At 41.3% G+C, this 18,568-nt stretch overlaps 1 protein-coding gene across 1 annotated transcript in view; it reads left to right on the forward strand.

The window, feature by feature from the left end:
* Positions 1-18,568, forward strand: part of TBC1D8 (TBC1 domain family, member 8 (with GRAM domain)) — a 156,595-nt gene that overhangs the window by 56,562 nt on the left and 81,465 nt on the right. Inside the window, exon 2 of the mRNA XM_006870738.1 lies at positions 957-1,067. Coding sequence (XP_006870800.1) covers positions 957-1,067 — 111 coding nt within the window. The remainder of the gene's footprint in view (positions 1-956; positions 1,068-18,568) is intronic.

An 18,568-nucleotide genomic window follows, 5' to 3' on the forward strand; every position in this document is an offset into this window, starting at 1 on the left:
TTTTTTTTTTCAATTACGGTAGAATACATATCATATAAAATGTACCATTTTAGCTAGTCTTGTATACAATTCAGTGACTTTAATTACATTCACCAATGTTTCTTTTTTATTGCTGAGTAATACTCCATTTAATGACTGTATCATGGTTTGTTTATTCATTCACCAATTGAAGGACATCTTGGTTGCTTCCAGTCTTTGGCAATTATAAAGACACCTACTCCTCATTTGGAGTCCTGGTGGAGCACTGTAGGATGAGCATTGGACTGCTAACCTGAATTCAGGTCAGTGGTTCAAACTCACCAGCCACTCTTTGGAAACCCTACATAGGGCCACTGTGAGTCAGAACCAATTTAATGGCATTTACCAACAACAATTACAATTCCTCACTTAATATTGTTATCTGACATTTTGTGTTTATAACATTAATTTAAAAATTATATTATCTGACTGTTTGCACATTGGTGACAGTAACAAATGCTGAGTTGCAAGGCGACAATGCTGGCTGTGATGGTTATGCCATCCTGGCTGGGCCTGGATTCTTAGTGGTTTGGTAGTCATGTAATCATATAATCAACATCCATTTTTTATTTTGGAATCTAACCATGTCAAAAAGTGAAGAGTTGGTAAAACTGCTATCATCGTTTGCATGCAGGTGTTTGTATGAACATGAATTTTCAAATCTGCCACACCTTCCTTCTGCTTCATGTTTATGAATTCAGAATCCACACTGAGTGCCTATAATTTCCAGGGCTGGTTCCTAAGGCTGGGGAAGAATGCACAAGGCAGCCACAGCCCTGGGCCGCATGGAGCTTGTGCTCTTGTGCGGCAGAGTCGGCGAAGCGGATCTGATGGGCAGCCCTGCCTCCCGTGCAAGGGGAGGGGGCGCCACATGGTGGCCACTGGACCTGGTCCTTCCCTGTGCTCACAGGTACCCTTTCTTCTCGTTTCTCTTGAAGGTCGTCTGGTAGGTGCTCTAGATGCAGTGCTGGATTCCAACGCACGGGTGGCTCCGTTTCGAATTCTGCTGCAAGTTCCTGGGTCCCAGGTGTATTCTCCCATAGCATGTGGTGAGTTACTGAATGGATCAGACGTTTACTGGGCCATAGCCACTGGTGAGTTTTGTTCTAGTTGAATATTCCAAACGCTAAAGTCTGAGCATGCCGAGTATCTGCATGTCCGCGAAGCCAAAGGTAACCACTTTTAGAACCTTTTATGCTTTTATTTTCTTTAACCATCAAATGCACATGAAAGCTATAAGCTTGGGCATCATAAATTGGGCATGTCAAGCTGCTGTGTGGTGTGTTCCATATATGAGCAGACTTCAAAAAGTTCGTGGAAAAATGGAAGTAAGAGATCATAGAAAATGTCCATCAACTTTTTGAAACTCCCTTGTCTTGTGGAGTAGAAACAAGGCATTTTCTTCCTCATCTTGTCTCTAACATAACAAATGTGTTCTTGGATGCATACACATGTTGCAGTGAGTGGTATAGGGGTGGGGGAAGCTTATGAGCTGTGTCTGATGTTGGTCTGTCTTCAGTCCCTTATTCCACGTTTGGACTGAGAGAGCCATTGGATTTCAGGGCTCCAAGGGAATTTGGTTAAGTGATCGGCTGCTAACCAAATGGTTGGCGGTTTGAACCCACCCAACTGCTCCACAGGAGAAAGATGAAGTGATCTGCTCCCACAAACAAGATCCATTTAATGGAAAAAAGACTTAAGTTGTCAAAGACTTGATTTTTCTTGGATCTATCATCAACACTCATGGAAGCAGCAGTCAAGATGTATTGCATTAGGCAAATCTGCTGCACAAGTCTTCTTTAAAGTGCTCAAGAGCAAAGATGTCAGTTTAAGGACTAAGGTGTGCCTGATCCAAACCATGGAATTTTCAAAACCTCATATGCATGCGAAAGTTGGACAGTGAATAAGGAAAATTGCAGAAGAGTTAATGCATTTAAGTTATGGTGTTGGAGGAAAATATTGAAAGTACCATGGGCTGCCAAGAGAACAAACAGATCTGTGTTGGACGAAGTGCAGCCAGAGTGCTCCTTGGAGGCCAGGATGGCCAAACTCTGTCTCTCATACTTTGGACATATTGTCAGGAGGGACCAGTTGCTGGAGAAGGAGATTATGTTTGGTAAGGTGGAGGGGTCAGAGAAAAAGAGATTGGCAAAGTGGCAGCATCTATGGGCTCAAGCATGGCAACAATTGTGAGGTTGGCCCAGGACTGGGCAGTGTTTTGTTCTATTGTGCATTTGCTTCTGTTTGTTAAGTGCCGTTGAGTCGGTTCCGACCCATAGCGACCCTGTACAGGGTTTCCGAGGGTGTAAATCCTTACGGGAGTAGAAAGCCTCATCTTTCTCCCGCGGAGCGGCTGGTAGTTTCAAACCGCTGACCTTAAGGTTCGCAGCCCGATTCGTAACCACTACGCTACCAGAGCTCCTTTTGTGCATAGGGTGGCTATAAGTTGATACCGACTCCATGGCACCTAACAACATCAGCAACAGCAGCAGCTCCCATATAGATTACAGCCTAGAAAACCCTAGGGAGCAGTTCTGCTGTGTCCCATGGGTTTGCTATGAGTTGAAAATCCACTTAAGATATCTAGTAGCAAACAAGATGCGAATTTAGAAATCATCCAGGCATCTTTGCCATCCAAGGTCTTGGTCCTACTCCAGAGCACTGCCTAATACTCTTCTTAATGCACATGCACCAGTAAGACCAGAAATTTTATAGTGTGTAGAAAAATGGAATTGACAGATAATGGAATTTTTCCATGAACTTTTTGAAGCCTTGATGTATTGAAACAAAAACCCAATATGTAATAAATGTTCACATTCTAGGAATTAAAAAAGACATAAGAAAGAAATATTCTATAGCATTGTATCCAATGCTGATCACTCTCCTGGCTGTAACTCTTATCTCTATTTCTCTCTTTGTGTTTATATTCACATATGCACACATATAAGGAGCTCTGGTAGTGTAGTGGTTACGAATTGGGCTACTAACCTCAAGGTCAGCAGTTCGAAACAATCAGCTGTTCCATGGGAGAAAAATGAGGCTTTCTGCTCCCGTAAAGATTTGCAGCCTTGGAAACCCTGTGTAGGGTTACTTTGAGTCGGAACTGACTCCACGGTACTTAACGACAACAGTGTGCACATATACTCATAGAGGTTTCTTTAATTTTCCTTTTTTCTCTGAACATTTTATTCATTACCATAAACATTAGGGAGCACAGTGGTTCTGTAGGATAAACTGTGGACTACTATATAGGGTCACTATGAATTGGAACCAACATGATGGTACTTATTGACAATAGCAACCATAAACATCCAACATCACTTCACCTTCTCTAATAACACTGGAAAACTACCTGGAAAATTACATATATATATATAAAAAAGTGTTTTATGAGCACGGTGGATCTGTTGCATAAACATTGGACTGCAAACCAGAAGATTGGTGGGTCGAGCCCACCAGCTGCTCCACAGGAGAAAGATGACACTATCTGTTCCCACAAAGATTTACAACCTTAGAAACCCTATACAGGGTCACTGTGAGTTGGAACTGACTTGATGGTACTTCCCAACACCAACAACCACCATCCACAAATAAAAACTGTTAACATCTTGGCATGTTTGTTTCTTGTCTATTTTGCTATTAAGATAAAACATTCCGAGTTTGTGTCAAATGATAAAAATGGTACATGATCAATGTAAAGAAACCAAGTAGCACAAGAAAGTACAAAGAAGAAAATATCACTCCAAATCCTAGCCACCCAAAGTCACCTCGATTCACCTTAAGTGGAACATCATTCCAGAGAACTTTCTAAGGCTTTTAGACAGGTACACAGTTAGGAAAATAGATAGAAATGCTTTGTAAAAATGTAACTTAAATTGCTTCAATTTGATGAACCTGACCTATACTCAGAGTGGTAATTACTCTAAATACCAACAGAGAGGGAAGGTGTCTTCACATCAAGTATCAATGCTATCCCCTCTGTACAAAGGGTAGATAGGGACAGGCAATTTAGACATTGGCTGCCTAAAATGAGGAGGCAATAAAGGCACAAAGTGACTGGCTTACAAGGTTTCAAGAGGGAGTTTAGTTTAAGTGCATGTGGGGAAAGAAAGAGTCCCCACTGAATAGCTGTCATCTTGTCTAGATGGGTCTGGTGAAAAGAGATGGGGATAAGATTCGTAAGATTCAGTAGTGAATAATTGTTATCATGGCTAATTGCAACTGTCACAATTGTAAAGGTAGAAGTTTTTTAAGAAAAAAGGGGAGTGGTTAATCTTACAGTCCAGAAACAGAGGACCCTAGGACCATCAAGAGAGGAACGCACAAGCAGAATGCAGGACCTTATCCAGAGAAGCAGCAGCGCCAGAGATGGAGGCAGAGATGGGGTCATGGAGAGGGGGAGCGGCTGAGGACTCTAGATTCATGGACTAAGAAGAGAAGGACTAAGAGCTGGTGGCCAAGAGGCAGACTTGCAGAATGTGCCCTTTAGAGATGTAAATTATTATATATGCCTGAGTGGTTTTTTTGTTTGTTTTAAAAAAAGCTAAAGTGGATAGAGTAGAGAAATACTGTTATCTGATGGTACATGGAGTACATGGAGGGGATTATAATCATTGTAATGAAAAAAAAAAAGAAGCTTGTCGTCTGCAGTGCTATTTTGTAACAAAATTACAGTTATTTTCAGTTGAAGGAAAGGAGCTGTAAAACTTCAAATGAATGTTTTTTAACACAAGAGATTGTTTTCTAAAAGGTCCAACTAAGGTTAAGGGAAGAGAATTCTGAAAGCATTGCAAGGCTAGAACTTTAGCTTCTAAAAACAATGTTTCAATTCTGAGGGTGCCCATTGTTTCCACACTAACCACCGATGATGCCAGCATTCTTAACTCTTCCCCCTACCTCCTGATAGCTTATTAATTTAATTTTTTTTAACATTTTATTGTGAGTTGATAATTAACATTTTAAAAAATTGAATTTTATTCTTTAATTCCCATTTTGTACTATAACCATACTTCCCATCATTGTGGCTACGTTCTATATTTAAGTAGATTTAATGCTTCTATTGTGGCAAAGAGCTCTGGTAGCGTAGTGGTTACAAATTGGACTGCTAACCTCAAGGTTCAGCAATTTCCAGCTGTTGCATTGGAGAAAGATGAGGCTTTCTGTTCTCGTAAAGATTTACAGCCTCGGAAACCCTGTGCAGGGTTGCTGAGTCAGAACTGACTCCACTGCACATAACAACAACCATTGTGGCACTGTAAGATAAGCACTGGAGGTCTGTTTGAACTGCAAGGTCAGTGGTTCAAACTCACCAGCTGCTTCTTGAAAACCCTACACGAGGCCGCTATCATTGGAACCAACTTGATAGCACTTAACACCAGCAATTCAGGTGTGGCTGTCCTATTCCAGAATCTTCTATTTTGGTCTATCACTTACTTGACTGGATTCCCTGAGGGTCATAGGTCTGAATGTTTTCACATGTGCAAATGTTTATCCCTTGCTTTGGCACTTATTATCTGGTGTTAGGGATCGAATTGTATCTCTCCAAAATATGTGTTGTAAATCTGTACCTGTGATTGGGGAGTACGGTGGCTCAATAAGATAAGCACTGAACTGCAAACCCACAGGGTCAGTGGTTTGAGGCCACCAACCACTCCGTGGGAGAAAAATGAGACTTCTGTTTCTTAAAGATTTACAGCCTTGGAAACTCTATGCAGGGTCACTATGAGTCAGAACCTACTTGAGGACCCTTAACAAATACACCTGTGGTTATAATCCCATTTGGGAGCAGGTTTTCTCTGTTACATTAAATAAGCAGAATTAGTGTTGTTAAGTGCCTTCAAGTCATTTCACCTGTAGGGACCCTGGATAGGGTTTATAAGGAGAGACTGCTGGGCTTAAACTGCTGACCTTGTGGTTAATAGTCCAGTGCTTGAGATATAAAAGAGCAGATTAAGCAAGGAAGGAGCCAAGCAACATGGGGACGCTACATAGCTGCCAAGCTGAGGCACAGAAGGTGAAAAGAGATGAGGACCTTCCCCAGTGCTGACAGAGAGCTTTCTTTTAGACTGCCTTGAATGTGGACTTCTAGCCTTCTAAACTGTGGTAAAAATTTTCTGTTTGTTCAAGTCATCCACTTGTATTTTTGTTAATAGCAGCACTAGTTCACTACGACACAACTGGGCACAATAGTTTTAGGATACACTCTAGAGATTGGTGGCTGTTGTTCCAGGGCCTCCCTCTGTTTTTTATATGGCAGTTTTATTGTCAAGTGCGGTAGAGTCGGTTCTGACTCATTTGTTACCCTGTATAGGGTTTCCAAAGAATAGCTGGTGAGTTTGAACCACCAACCTTGTGGTTCAAATGGACCTTTTGGTCCAGTGTTTTATCCCACAGTGCCACAGGAGTGAGCAGTCTAAGGGAGTCCTGGTGTGATGCTATAGGGTAAGTGTTGAACTGCTAACCACACAGTTAGTGGTTCAGCTCTACCAGCCGCTGCTTGGAAACCCTATACAGGGTATCTGTAAGTCGGAACCGATTGATGGCACTTAACAGCAACAACAGGAGCAGTCTAAAAGCTAGTATGATCTCAGTGCCCCCCCCCACACCCACTTTTTGTGGAGGTTTTGCTTCATCTGTTTTGATGCGTAGTACCGTGATTAGGTTTTGCTTCATCTGTTTTGATGCGTAGTACAGTGATTAGACTCTATTGCTGCCTTGGGCACACTGTTACATTTTTCTGGAATGTGATGTGCTCTTTCAGTCTGCAGAATTATTTATTTAATCATTTCAGGAGATTTTCTTCTATCGTTCTGTGTCTGTGTGACATTTTACAATGCATTTTGCATTCCTTTGGTTTGGTTTGCCACTTCAAAGAAGCTCCGTATTGGATTGCTGTTGTCTGCTTTTCATTTATTTATCATTTTCATCTCTTGTCTCAACAACGTTCACAGCCTCTAACCCAGTAATTCAGTTTTCAGCAGTGTATTCTGTGTACCTTGTTGCTTTTAATTTATTGTATTAATTCGATTGTCCTGTTGATTTGATCCTCAGTTCATTTTCTCCATTCTCCCTTTTCATTATCTCTTCTTTGAGCACTTGTTGTATTGAAATCATGTTCTTAAAACATTGCTTTGGTGCATGATGCATTTGTGAGAATTTCTACTTTATCCATGAGGGTTCTCCTTTTCCTAGGATGGAATTGCTGTCTTTTGTACACTTTTGTTGTTATGTGTTCATCTTCTTTTGCTCTCAAGTTGTTTGTTTGGTTATTGTGGTGTTGCCCCTCATCTGGTTCATGCTCAACATCGATATCCCAGGTATTCTATTAGCAAAAATAAAGTGAATGTGATGTTTTTACTTTACCCGCATCTCTTTTTAAAGATATTTTGTTTTATTTTTGTTTCTTTCCTGTCTTTTTAATGACCTTTTGCTTTTTCCTGTTTGATGTTCTTGATGTAATCCCACAGCTCTTCACGTCTTTGGTCATTTGTGTCTAATGCATCAAATCTGTTCAGGTGAGATATATATATTCAAGGTCATATTTTTGGTTCTTGTGGACTTGTTTTAATTATCTCGAGCTTCAGCCTGAATTTCCACAGTCTGCCTCTGGCCTGGTTTAGGCTGATGATATGGGGCTTTTCCACTGTTTCTTCCCACAACTGTAATCAATTGATTTCTCTGTATTCCATCTAGTGAGGGCCATGTGAATCTTTTATGTTGTTTAAAAATGGTATTTACAATGAGTAAGTCATTATTCTTGCAAAATTTTATCCAGAAAGGCCAAATTTTCCAACTACTGATCTTTGTTTCCAACCTTTGCATTACAGTCACCAGTAATTATCAATACATATTTTTTTTAAGAAACAACATATTTGCATATTACATATATACATTTAAAAATAAAGACATAGGATTTTGTAGCCATACTTTTGCACTTATCCTGGTACATATAATGGAAAGCGTTTAAATATATTTACTGATAATTTAATCCTTTGTTGACCAGTTAATTTCAACACATAGAGACTCTATAGGACTGAGCAGAACTGCTGCTAAGGATTTCCAAGGCTATGAATACTGTGGACCACAGATAGCCTGTCAGTTTGTCCTACTGTAGTGGCTTCTGTGTTTACTGTGATGCTGAAAGTTATGACACTAGTATTTCAGGTAACCTCAGTGTTATTCATTATGGACAGATGGTAGCAAAGCTTTCAGGCTAAGACAGACTAGGAAGAAGGACATGCAGACCAACTTCTAGAGAATTTAGCCAGTGAAAATTTCATGAGTAACTGGAACATAATTTAATATTGTGCCATAAGATGAGTACTTCAAATTGAAAGGCACCTAATAAATAACTGGGGAAGAACTTCCTCCTCAAAGTACAGTCAACCTTAATGATACTGATTGAATAAAGTTTAAGAAATTCATTTGATGATAAGACATGACTCAAACAAGAAACCCAAACAAAGGTCCAAAAATAATCAGAATGTAGAATATATAATATATGAAGCTATGAAAATTGGAAGACAAAAAATGACATGAAATGCATAAAATTGGTATCCTCTGCATTTGTAAGCTGAAATAGACTAATATTGGCCATTTTGAATCAAGAAATAATAATCAGTGTGTTGTACTCTGGTGGCTTGTATGTTGCTGTGATGCTGGAAGGTCTATCCACCTGTATTCTAAATACCAGCAGGGTTACCCATGATGGACAGGTTTCAGCTGAGCTTCCAGACTAGGACCGATTAGGAAGATGGAGAGGCAGACTACATCTGAATGTGTAGCCACTGAAAACAGGATCAGTGGAGCATTATCAGATACAGTGCCAGAAGTTGAGTCCATCAGTTTGGAAGGCACTTATTTTACAACTGGAAAAGAACTGCTTGCTCAAAGTAGAGTTGACCATGATGATGCAAAAGGAGTAAACCTTTAGGAACCTTTATTTGCTGGTGAGGCACAACTCAAAATGAGGACAAACAATGGCAAACATCCGTTAATAATAATCAGAACACGGAATGCATTAAGTATGAATCTAAGAAAACTGGAAGATGAAAGGGAACACATAAAGATTGATATCCTGGGCACTGGTAAGCTGAAATGGACTGGTACTGACCATTTTAAATCTGACAATAATATAAATTACTATGCCTGGAACAACAAATTCAAGAGGAATGGCATTGCATTCATTGTTAAAAAGAACATTTCAAGATCTATCATAAAATACAGTGCTGTCTGTGATAGGATAATGTGCACACACCTATAAGGAAGACCTTTAGTAAAACTTTAATCATAGGATATCAGAGATACTGTCTTAGGATTTTCGCATTCCACTGAGTCACCTCTCTTTAGAATGAGCACAGATACTGATCTCGTCCAATCAGTAGACCAAATAGTCCTCCAAATTTCTTGGCAGAGAGGAGTGAGTGTCTCCAGTGCCGCCTCACTTTTTTGAAAGATTTCAATTTTTATTCCATCAATTCCCAGTGCTTCGTTCTTTGCCAGTTCTTCAAATGTACCTTGGACTTCCTCCTTCAGTATCATTGGCTCTTGATTATATGCTACCTGTTGAAATGGTTGCACATTGACCATTTCCTTTTGGTACAGTAACTTTGTGTATTCCTTCCATCTTCTTTTGATGCTTTCTGCATCATTCAATAATTTGCCCAGAGAATCCTTCAATAATGAAGTCGAGGATTGAGTTTTTTCTTTAGTTCTCCCAGCTTGAGAAATATTGAGCATGTTCTTCCTTTTTGGTTTTCTGACTCCAGATGTTTGCACATTTCATTGTAATATTTGAATTTGTCTTCTCGAGCTGAACTTTGAAATTTTCTGTTCAGCTCTTGGACCTCCTCATTTCTTCCAGTTGCTTTAACATCCCTACACTGGAGAGTAAATTTCAGAGTCTTCTGACATCCATTTTGATCTTTTCCTTCTTTCTTGTCTTCTTAATGTCTTTTTGTTTTCTTCCTGCATGATGTTCTTTATGTCATCCCACAACTCTTCTGGTCTTCAGTCTTTAGTGTCTAATGCATCAAATCTGTTTTTTCAGATCTATAAATTCAGTTGGGATATATTCAAGGTCATGTTTAGGCTCTCAAGGACTTTTTTTCATTTTCTTCAGCTTCATTTTGAATTTGCATATGAGCAATTGATGGTCTGTTCCACAATCTGTCCCTAGCCTTGTTTTGATTGATGATAGGGAGCTTTTCCATCATCTGTTTCTATAGATGGAGTCAATTTGATTTCTGTGCATTCCATTTGGTGAGGACCATGTGTATAGTCGTCTCTTACGCAGTTTAAAAAAGATATTGAAATAAATAAATCATTGGTTTTGCAGAATTCTATTTGCATTCCAATAGCCAGTGATTATCAGAGTATCTCTTTTTTGCCTTTTCTTTTTTTTAAGTTTTTATTGTGAATTATGTGATAATGTTCTCCCATGTAAACTGTCTTTACATTCATACTATTATATGCAATGATTATAATCTCCTGCATGCATCATCAAACAACCAGAGGGTATATCCTGCACGCCTGCCCCCTAGAGTCTAGAGTCCCCAGCTGCTCCTTCTCTCCATGTCATCATCTGCCTCCATCCCTGATGTCACTGCTTCTCTGGATAGGGTCCCACACTTTGCTTTTCTTGATGGTTCCAGGGACCTCCACTCCTGGACTGCACAGTCAATCACTCCCCTCCTTTTGTTACAAAACATTTACCTTTACCTTTCACACACAGTCCTGATAGCAGTCATTCCTTTTTGAACCACAAGAGTCTTATCCCCATCACATTTTATCAGCCCCATCCAGACAGGTTGGGAACAACTCAGTGGAGATTCTACTTTTCACCTTGCCCTCTGGAACTAGGTTCCCTACTGAAAGCTTGTATGGCAGTCACGTCTTGGTTTTGTAACCCTCCATTTTGGGTAGCCAACGTTTAAATTACCCATCCTTGTCAACCCTGTGAACCAAGGGGGTCAGAATGATCCTCACTGAAAATTATCAATACATCTTGATGGCTTGTTTGATGAGTTCCAGACTGAAGAAGTTGGTAGAATTCTTCAGTTTTGTTAGCACTGACTTTAGTGGTTGCTGTGTAAATTTTGAATAATAGTGGTATCAACTAGTTCACCTTGTTAGACATATAGATATTATCCTATCACAGACAACCTTGTAGTTCAAGACAGATCTTGAAAATGATTTTTAGTGACAAGTAAATGACGTTCTTCTTCAATTTGTCAATATCAGTCAACCTTAGCTCACTAATGCCTAGTATATCAATCTTTATGCATTCCATATCATTTTTGACAACTTGCAGTTTTTCTATATTGTCCTTCACACATTCCATGTTCTGATTCTTAATGGCTGTTTTGCAGCAGTTTCTCCTCATTTTGAGTTGTGCGCCATCAGCAAATGAATGATCCGAAAGCTTTACTCCCTTCTCATCATCGCTTTGAGAAGTCACTTCTTCCTGCATTGTATTTAGAGTGCCTTCCAAACTGTGGGACTCATCTTCTGATACTATATCTAACAATATTCTGGTACCACTCACGATGTTTTCATCTCTGGCACTGTATCTGATAGTGTTCCACAGCTGTTCATAAGGTTTTCACTGGCTCAGTATTCGGAAGTGGTCTGCCTCTCCTCCTTCTGACCTTTGTGAGTCTAGAAGCTCCATTGAAAGCTGTCCACCGTGAGTGACCCTGCTGGTATTTAAAATACTGATGGTGTAGCTTCTAGAATCACAGCAACACACAAGGTACCGCGGGACGACAAACTGACAGATGAGTGGTGACATTCTCTACTAGTTCAGCTAAATTACTGTTAGGCTTTAATAAGACTTTGGAGAATATTTTTAGTTTAAGGTTTAAAGATCTCAGGGAAATAGTTTCAGGGGTTCATCTAATCTCCATGACTCTAGAATGTGTAGAATCCACAAGAATTTGAAATTCTGTTCTGAATTTTGTCCCTTTTCATCTATGGAATTGTCTATGGAATCTTCGGTCAAAATGTTCAAGAATAGTAGCCGGACACCATCCGTTTCTCGTTGTCTTTATCACCATCTTATCCAAGAGTAGTTTATTATCTCTAACTTATACTATGAGGGTATTTCTCACTTAATCCATTTTCTGTTGCGTGGGCAGATGGCTTTGAGGAGGGGACATGCCTGAGACTCCCAGGAGCTATGTTCTCTTTGGAATACCTGACCTCGTTTTCTCTTTAAAGAGATTTTCTTAAATGCTCTGTCTGGGGTTTCACCTATCTTGCTTGTGGAGAGAGTTGAGAGGTTTCCTTCCCAAGGTAGAATCCATTGGGCTGCAGATTACGTCTTGTGGGGTAAAGAACCAAGTTTTACCGTAATGAATGTAGTCTTAGAGTCCTGGTGTGGTGCTGTAGGATAAGCATTGGACCACAGTGTTGGTTTGAACTGCAAGGTCAGCAGTTAAAACACACCACCTCCTCCGAAACCTTACCTAGTGTTGCTGTGAGTCGGAACCAACTCGATTGCACCTAACAATAAGGTAGTCTTAGCTCTGGAGAAGTAACCTTTGGAGTAACTGGAGTGCAGTGGTCTGGGACTTTCAGGCCACACTTGAGTTATTTGTGCTGGTGAGTGGGCTCTGTCTAAACCAGAAAACACTTACCTGGGAGGCTGATACCGACTAGCTGTAGAGGCATGATTTAATTGATCATGCAGGACTGGCCTTAAACACAGGGCCCATCTCAGAGGGTTTCCTGGTTAGTAAGAACGTCTACTCTTGAGAGGATAGTGGGTCCCTTGAGACATGGAAGCTGCATTTTGGGAACCTTCCCAGACCTTGCTTTAAAGCATCTCTTCATTTGCATTTTTAGTTGTAATAAATCTGTAGTTGCAAGTATGGTATACTCTCTGTGAATTCTGTGATGAGTTTCAGTGAATTACTGAGCCCAAAGGAGCACTGAGTGGGAGCCAGCAGGTCAGGCAGCAAAGGTGTCATGTGGTTTTCCAAGCTTGTGGCTGGCATGCTGGAGTACTAGGTCAGAAGGTTGAAAAGTCCTATGAACTCTCCAAACTTGAGTCTGGTGTCTCCTTATTTGACAGTCTGAAAGATGGTGTTCTTTAACTTGTGAGCTCTGACCTAGGTGGATGGCTGGGGTCAGAGAGAGAAAGTGCCACGTAGGTGACTGGGGATGAGCATGAAGAAGTAGGACTTGATCCATCTTCACATTTAGGGTATTGGATTCTTGTTAGTCTGTACAGCACGCATCTATACCATAGGCATTGCCTTTGTTTTTTCTTTTTTTATTGTGAATTGAGTGAAAGGCTATAAAGCAGCTCATCAGTTTTACATTCAACAAATCATACACTTGGTTTCATTACAATGATTGCAATCCCCTCCATGTACCATTAGTTAATAGTATTTTCCTCCATTCACTTTCATTTGCGCGCTTTTCTCCTTGTGTCTCTACCTTCATCTTTCCTTTGCCAACCTCCCTCTTTGTATTGCCATTTTTTTACATACTGAAACGTTCCCACCATAAAGGCAGTACCAGCTGGCACTCGCTCCCCACCCCAGTAGTATAGCAGGGTCCTGGACAGTTATAATTCCTGGGCCATCCTTTCTGTGGGGCCAATGTGTACCTCCTTTAGTTTCCCCTTGGTTCAGGTGTTGCCTTGGACGTGACCCAGGTCAGGTGCTCATAACCTTCATCTTCTTCCATCATCTTGTTCCCCGAAGGTCCCCAAAATAAGAAGCTTGTCTTTTTAGCACAGTTTATCTTGGGTATAAGGAGAAAGTAGTGAGGATATTTCTGTCTCGAGCATGGGCTATTGATTTAGATTCTCCTGGGAGATCTCTGGCATCTTGGCACTATGTTATCGACTCACCATATTTAATATTTTATTGTGCTTTAAGCATTGAGAAATGGTCTCTGCCCGGAGTTCTAAGCCTCAGATAAAAGCACAAACGAGGGACTGGGTGGTACCAGGACATGGGTAGGAACAGGAAGAGTAACTCGCCTGTAAGGATGATTTATGTTTTCACTTGCTTTTGGATGCTCACACGCCAATGTGGGGGAGACACAGGCGAGCCTTTGGGAATACATTTTTTGTTTAATTAATCAATTTCGTTTTTTAAAGATGTGGGAGGGATAGATGGGCAATTCATTTTACAGGTGTCCCATTCTATTCTGGAGTCCTGTTGTAGCACTGTAGGATAAGCCATGGATCGCTCACCACAGAGTTGGCGGTTCAAACCCACCAGCTGATTATGAGTTAGCAACACCAACATACACTGTTTCTCAAAAGAGATTCATGGAGACTGGTTGAGAGGAGTGAAGAGTTGCTTATTTACGTCCTTGAAAAGAATCCCCACGTTTTATAAATAATACAGGCTTCAACAGATAAGAGACATGGCTAGAGAGTGCTTCTGAGTTCTTTGGAAGGAGGTAGACTTCAGGTGAGAGCTGTGATGTCCCCCTTTCACTGATGACTCTTTGATCTTCTTCCATCCCGACTCTCCAGTCTCCGTAGCACTCACTACAACAATAGCTTGCCTTATTTTGTTTTTGTCTGCCTCTCTAGTTAAAAGAAAAGCTTCATAAGAGCCTTGCTTACTCCTGACCCTCTCGTACTTGGGACAGAGACTTGCACATCGTAGTCAGTTCCTTGTAATAGCTGATGGATGAAAGAGTGGTAAAATATGAAAAAGAAGGTTATGCTGCCTCAAGAGCAAAAACACCTGTATTTAAAGCATTGGCCACACAGTATTCCACATCCTGTTCTGGTGAATACCGATTATAGTTTTAAAAGCTTTTGTGGCTATCTTAGGCACAATTGTTGGTGTTCACCTGTCTGGGGAAATGAAGGGTAAAGACAATTGAAGATGGATGAACTAATTAGTCCAGAGGACAGATGGATCCCAGGAATCTGTTTCCATGAACCTGAGACCAGACGAACTAAATGGTGTCCAACTACCATTATTAACCACTCTGAAAGAGAGCTCGATAGATTGGAGAAAATGTAAAACACAACTCAAAATCATAAAAAAGACAGGACTTACTGGTTGGATAAGAGACCAGTGGAACCTCTGGGACTATGACGCTTAGTCCTGGAACTGAACTCACCCTGATGGCTCAATTTTAAACCAAACAAGAAACTGATTGACAAGGGGAACAAGCCCTGGTGTGGTGCTTTAGGTTAAGCACTGGGCTGGTAACCACAAGGTTGGCAGTTCAAATCTACCTGCTGCTCTGGGAAACCCTATACAGGGTTGCTGTGAGTTGGAACCAACTTGTGGGCACACAACAACCACAATAAGAGGAATAATAGTTCTAGGGAGGTTTATACTCCTTAGAATAAGAAACCGTTTTGAGATCAAAAGGGCAGCATTTAGTTCAGAGTTCAGAAGGGGTAGGAAAGGAGGAGGAATGGAAACAAGAAACAGAGGGAGGAAGTGGAAAGGGTGGCGTTACATTCTGGCGGCTGCAATCAATGAGATGAAACAAAATGTGTAGATGTTGTTGAATGGAAAACTGATTTGTCCTGTAAGCCTCCATCAAAGTCGCACTAAAAGTTAAAAAAAAATAATTAAAAAAAAAATTCTGCCTTAAGGTATAAATAATTCTAAATCAGACCTCTTGGGCATTTTCTGATTAGCCAGGGCAGGGTTGGACCTGGGTCTGGGGCTCTGTCTCGAGCCACCATGGCCAGTGTGGAACAGAAGGAGTTGTGAACAGGAGTCTTGTTTTCTCTCTAAAATACAGATGCTTTATGATTGGTAAGGAGTCCTGGTGTGGTGCTGTGGGTTAATGCGCTGGACTCAAGGTCGCTTTGAACCACAAGGTCCATGATTCAAGCTCATCAGCCGCTCCTCGGAAAACCTATACAGGGTTGCTGTGAGCCGGTACCGACTCGACGACACTTAACAACAACTTACGTTATGATTGGTATACAAGTAGGAACAAAGACATGGTGTGTGGAACCAGTAAAGCAGGACTCCAGGAGCATCAAATCCCAGGCATGGTCAGGAGAGGAAAAGGTGGAGGAGATTGTGAGAGATCATTGGAGCAGGGCCCCAGCCTGAGGGGTGGAGGGGGTCACCTTTTAGCTGGAATGATGCCTAAACTGTTGGGGGCCCCGGAGAAGCCAGGAGACTCTGGGTAACCATTGCTTTGTGTCAGGTGGTGCTGGTTGGTACCATGTTGCACTGTGGTTTGGAAGTCCAGGCTGTGAGGTATTGACTTCGCTACTTCATGCTTTTGTTGATAGATGATCTTGATGCTTTATACTTAACCAAGGCCCTGAGCCTGAGTGAATTGTCTGCTCAGTGTTCAGAAAAGCCGAAGAGACACAGGCAGGAACTACTGGACTTGAAATGGTCTGTGCAGGCCACCCTGGGAATTGACTAGCCCGTGGTTTGACTTTCTGTAACGTGGATGAATTGAGACATGAAAGTAGACTGTGGTTTTTGTATACTATACATTGCTCTGTTGAGAGACAGCCAGGGATGGGTGTCTTTGCAAAGATGTTTTATGAAAAACTGTGAGGTAGTAGACGTTTTATGAAGAACTCTCCAAGCCTTTGTATAGATGATCTTTTAACAACTCTCATGTCTTTGCAAATATGCGCTTAGACCCTGGACAGCCTGAGTAGCTTGCTGGCTCTATTTATAGCAGTATAATTGCAAGGTTTCCACCTTGCTAATGGGGTCTGCTCTATGGTGAAGGGAGGAAGAACAAGAAAACAGAAAACAAAGCAGAAAGGAGCAGGCTGTGGTCAGTAACAGTGATAAGATTCAGGGCAGGGCTTTTGGTTTTGCTGCTGTGGCTTGCTCTCCTTTCGTTTATTATGGATTTTCTGCATCCATTTCTATTTTTTAAAATAGTGGTCATCTTGAGCTTTGCTTTCAACATTTCTCACATGTATAATTCATTGACATGGATTGCATTCATCATGCTGTGCAAACATCACCACTATTCTTTTTCAAACGTTTTACATCACCCGTAACAGAAACTCAGGCTCCTAAGACATCCCAGCAGCACCACCCCAGAGCAGGGATTTTTAAGCAGACTGCAGGAAGCATGCTCACCTGGATGGGTTGTGAAGAATCTGAATTTTGGGAGGAAACAAGTATGTGGTTTGAGAAACTTAGATTTGAGGACAACATAAAACATTTGGAAACTTGGAAAAACAAAAAAGGAATCTGGCTTTTTTGTTTGTTAGCTTGTTTTGGAGGAGGGGTGAATCTGATATTTTAGCTAATCCAAATGTGACAGGTTTTCAAAATTGAGCATCCAAAGATGTGTTGTAGTTCTAGTTTAAAAAATACTTTCTGATGCTTTCCTCATTTAATCCTCTCAATAATGCCTTGTTGTCATGTGCTGTTGAGTTGGTGCCAACCTATAGTTGAAATCTCTATATGACAGGGTAGAATGATCCCAGGGCATTTCCTAGGCTGTAATCTATGGGCTCTTTTCTTCTCCTGGAGCTGCTGCATGGATTTGAACCCTTAGCCTTTTGATTAGCAGCTGAGCACTTACCCATTGTACCCTCTGGGTTCCTTTTCCATTATTCATCAGTGCCTTTGTAGGTATAATAGTCCCGCTTTGGAGCAGGAGGAAGCAAGGCACAAAGAGCACAGCACGTGCCAAAGCCACCCCAGGGTCAGGGCTGCAGCGCCGCCCACACAGGCACACGCTGTTGGCAGGATGTTCTGTCTGATGTGTACCCTCTCTTATCCCTGCCCTTGGCTCGGCCGTTGTTTGTTTCTGTGCTCAGCATCACCGTGTGCTCTGTCTGCATTCACTGTTTTTATTAAGGGAAGAAATGTTCCCGGGTGGATCAGATTAGCGGCTTCATGTACTCTGTGCTAGGGTCACAAAGGAAGTACCAACCAGGCCCTTTTTTCAAGAACAAAACTCACTGTGCCCTTCAAGGAAAGTCTGGGAGGCATCCCAGAAGGGGGAGAAGCAGAATTGTTCCTGGATCTGCATTCTCAGGTCAGGCACTGTGAGTTATCACACTTGTGTCTAGTTCCTCGGGATTTCCTTAGCACAGCCCTGGCTGAAATTTTCCATGTGGGCTTTATACTCGGAAATGATGGAGGGATGCCACAGCTAACGTTTCTTTTCGACTCTGGAGTTATTGTCACCAGGCTCTGCATATTTTAAATAAAACAGTTCTTGTTAATGTTCACGTAACTCAGTTCACTGAAGGTATTTTTCTATTAGGGGTATTGCTTAGAGTTATTTACAAAGTGGGCAAATGCTGAGTCTTAACTTTTAGACCTGGTACATTTTGAGATCAAAAGTGACACAGGTTCCTTGCATTGTCCCAAAGTAGACTATTCCTGTGAAACCTTTTGTAAGCTGAAATGATGTCAAAGGAAGAGCAATTGCCATTCATTTGTATGGAAAAGCTTTTGAGCATTCCCAACCTACAGGTTCCCTGCCTTCTGCATGTTGTTGTAATGTGCCCTGGAGTCGGTTTTGACTCATAGTGACCCTGTACAGGGTTTCTGAGGCTGTAAATCTTTATGGGAGCAGAAAGCCTCATCTTTCTCCCATGGAACAGCTG

Source organism: Chrysochloris asiatica, unplaced genomic scaffold (genome assembly GCF_000296735.1).
Source record: "Chrysochloris asiatica unplaced genomic scaffold, ChrAsi1.0 scaffold00150, whole genome shotgun sequence".
NCBI classification, from domain to species: domain Eukaryota; kingdom Metazoa; phylum Chordata; class Mammalia; order Afrosoricida; family Chrysochloridae; genus Chrysochloris; species Chrysochloris asiatica.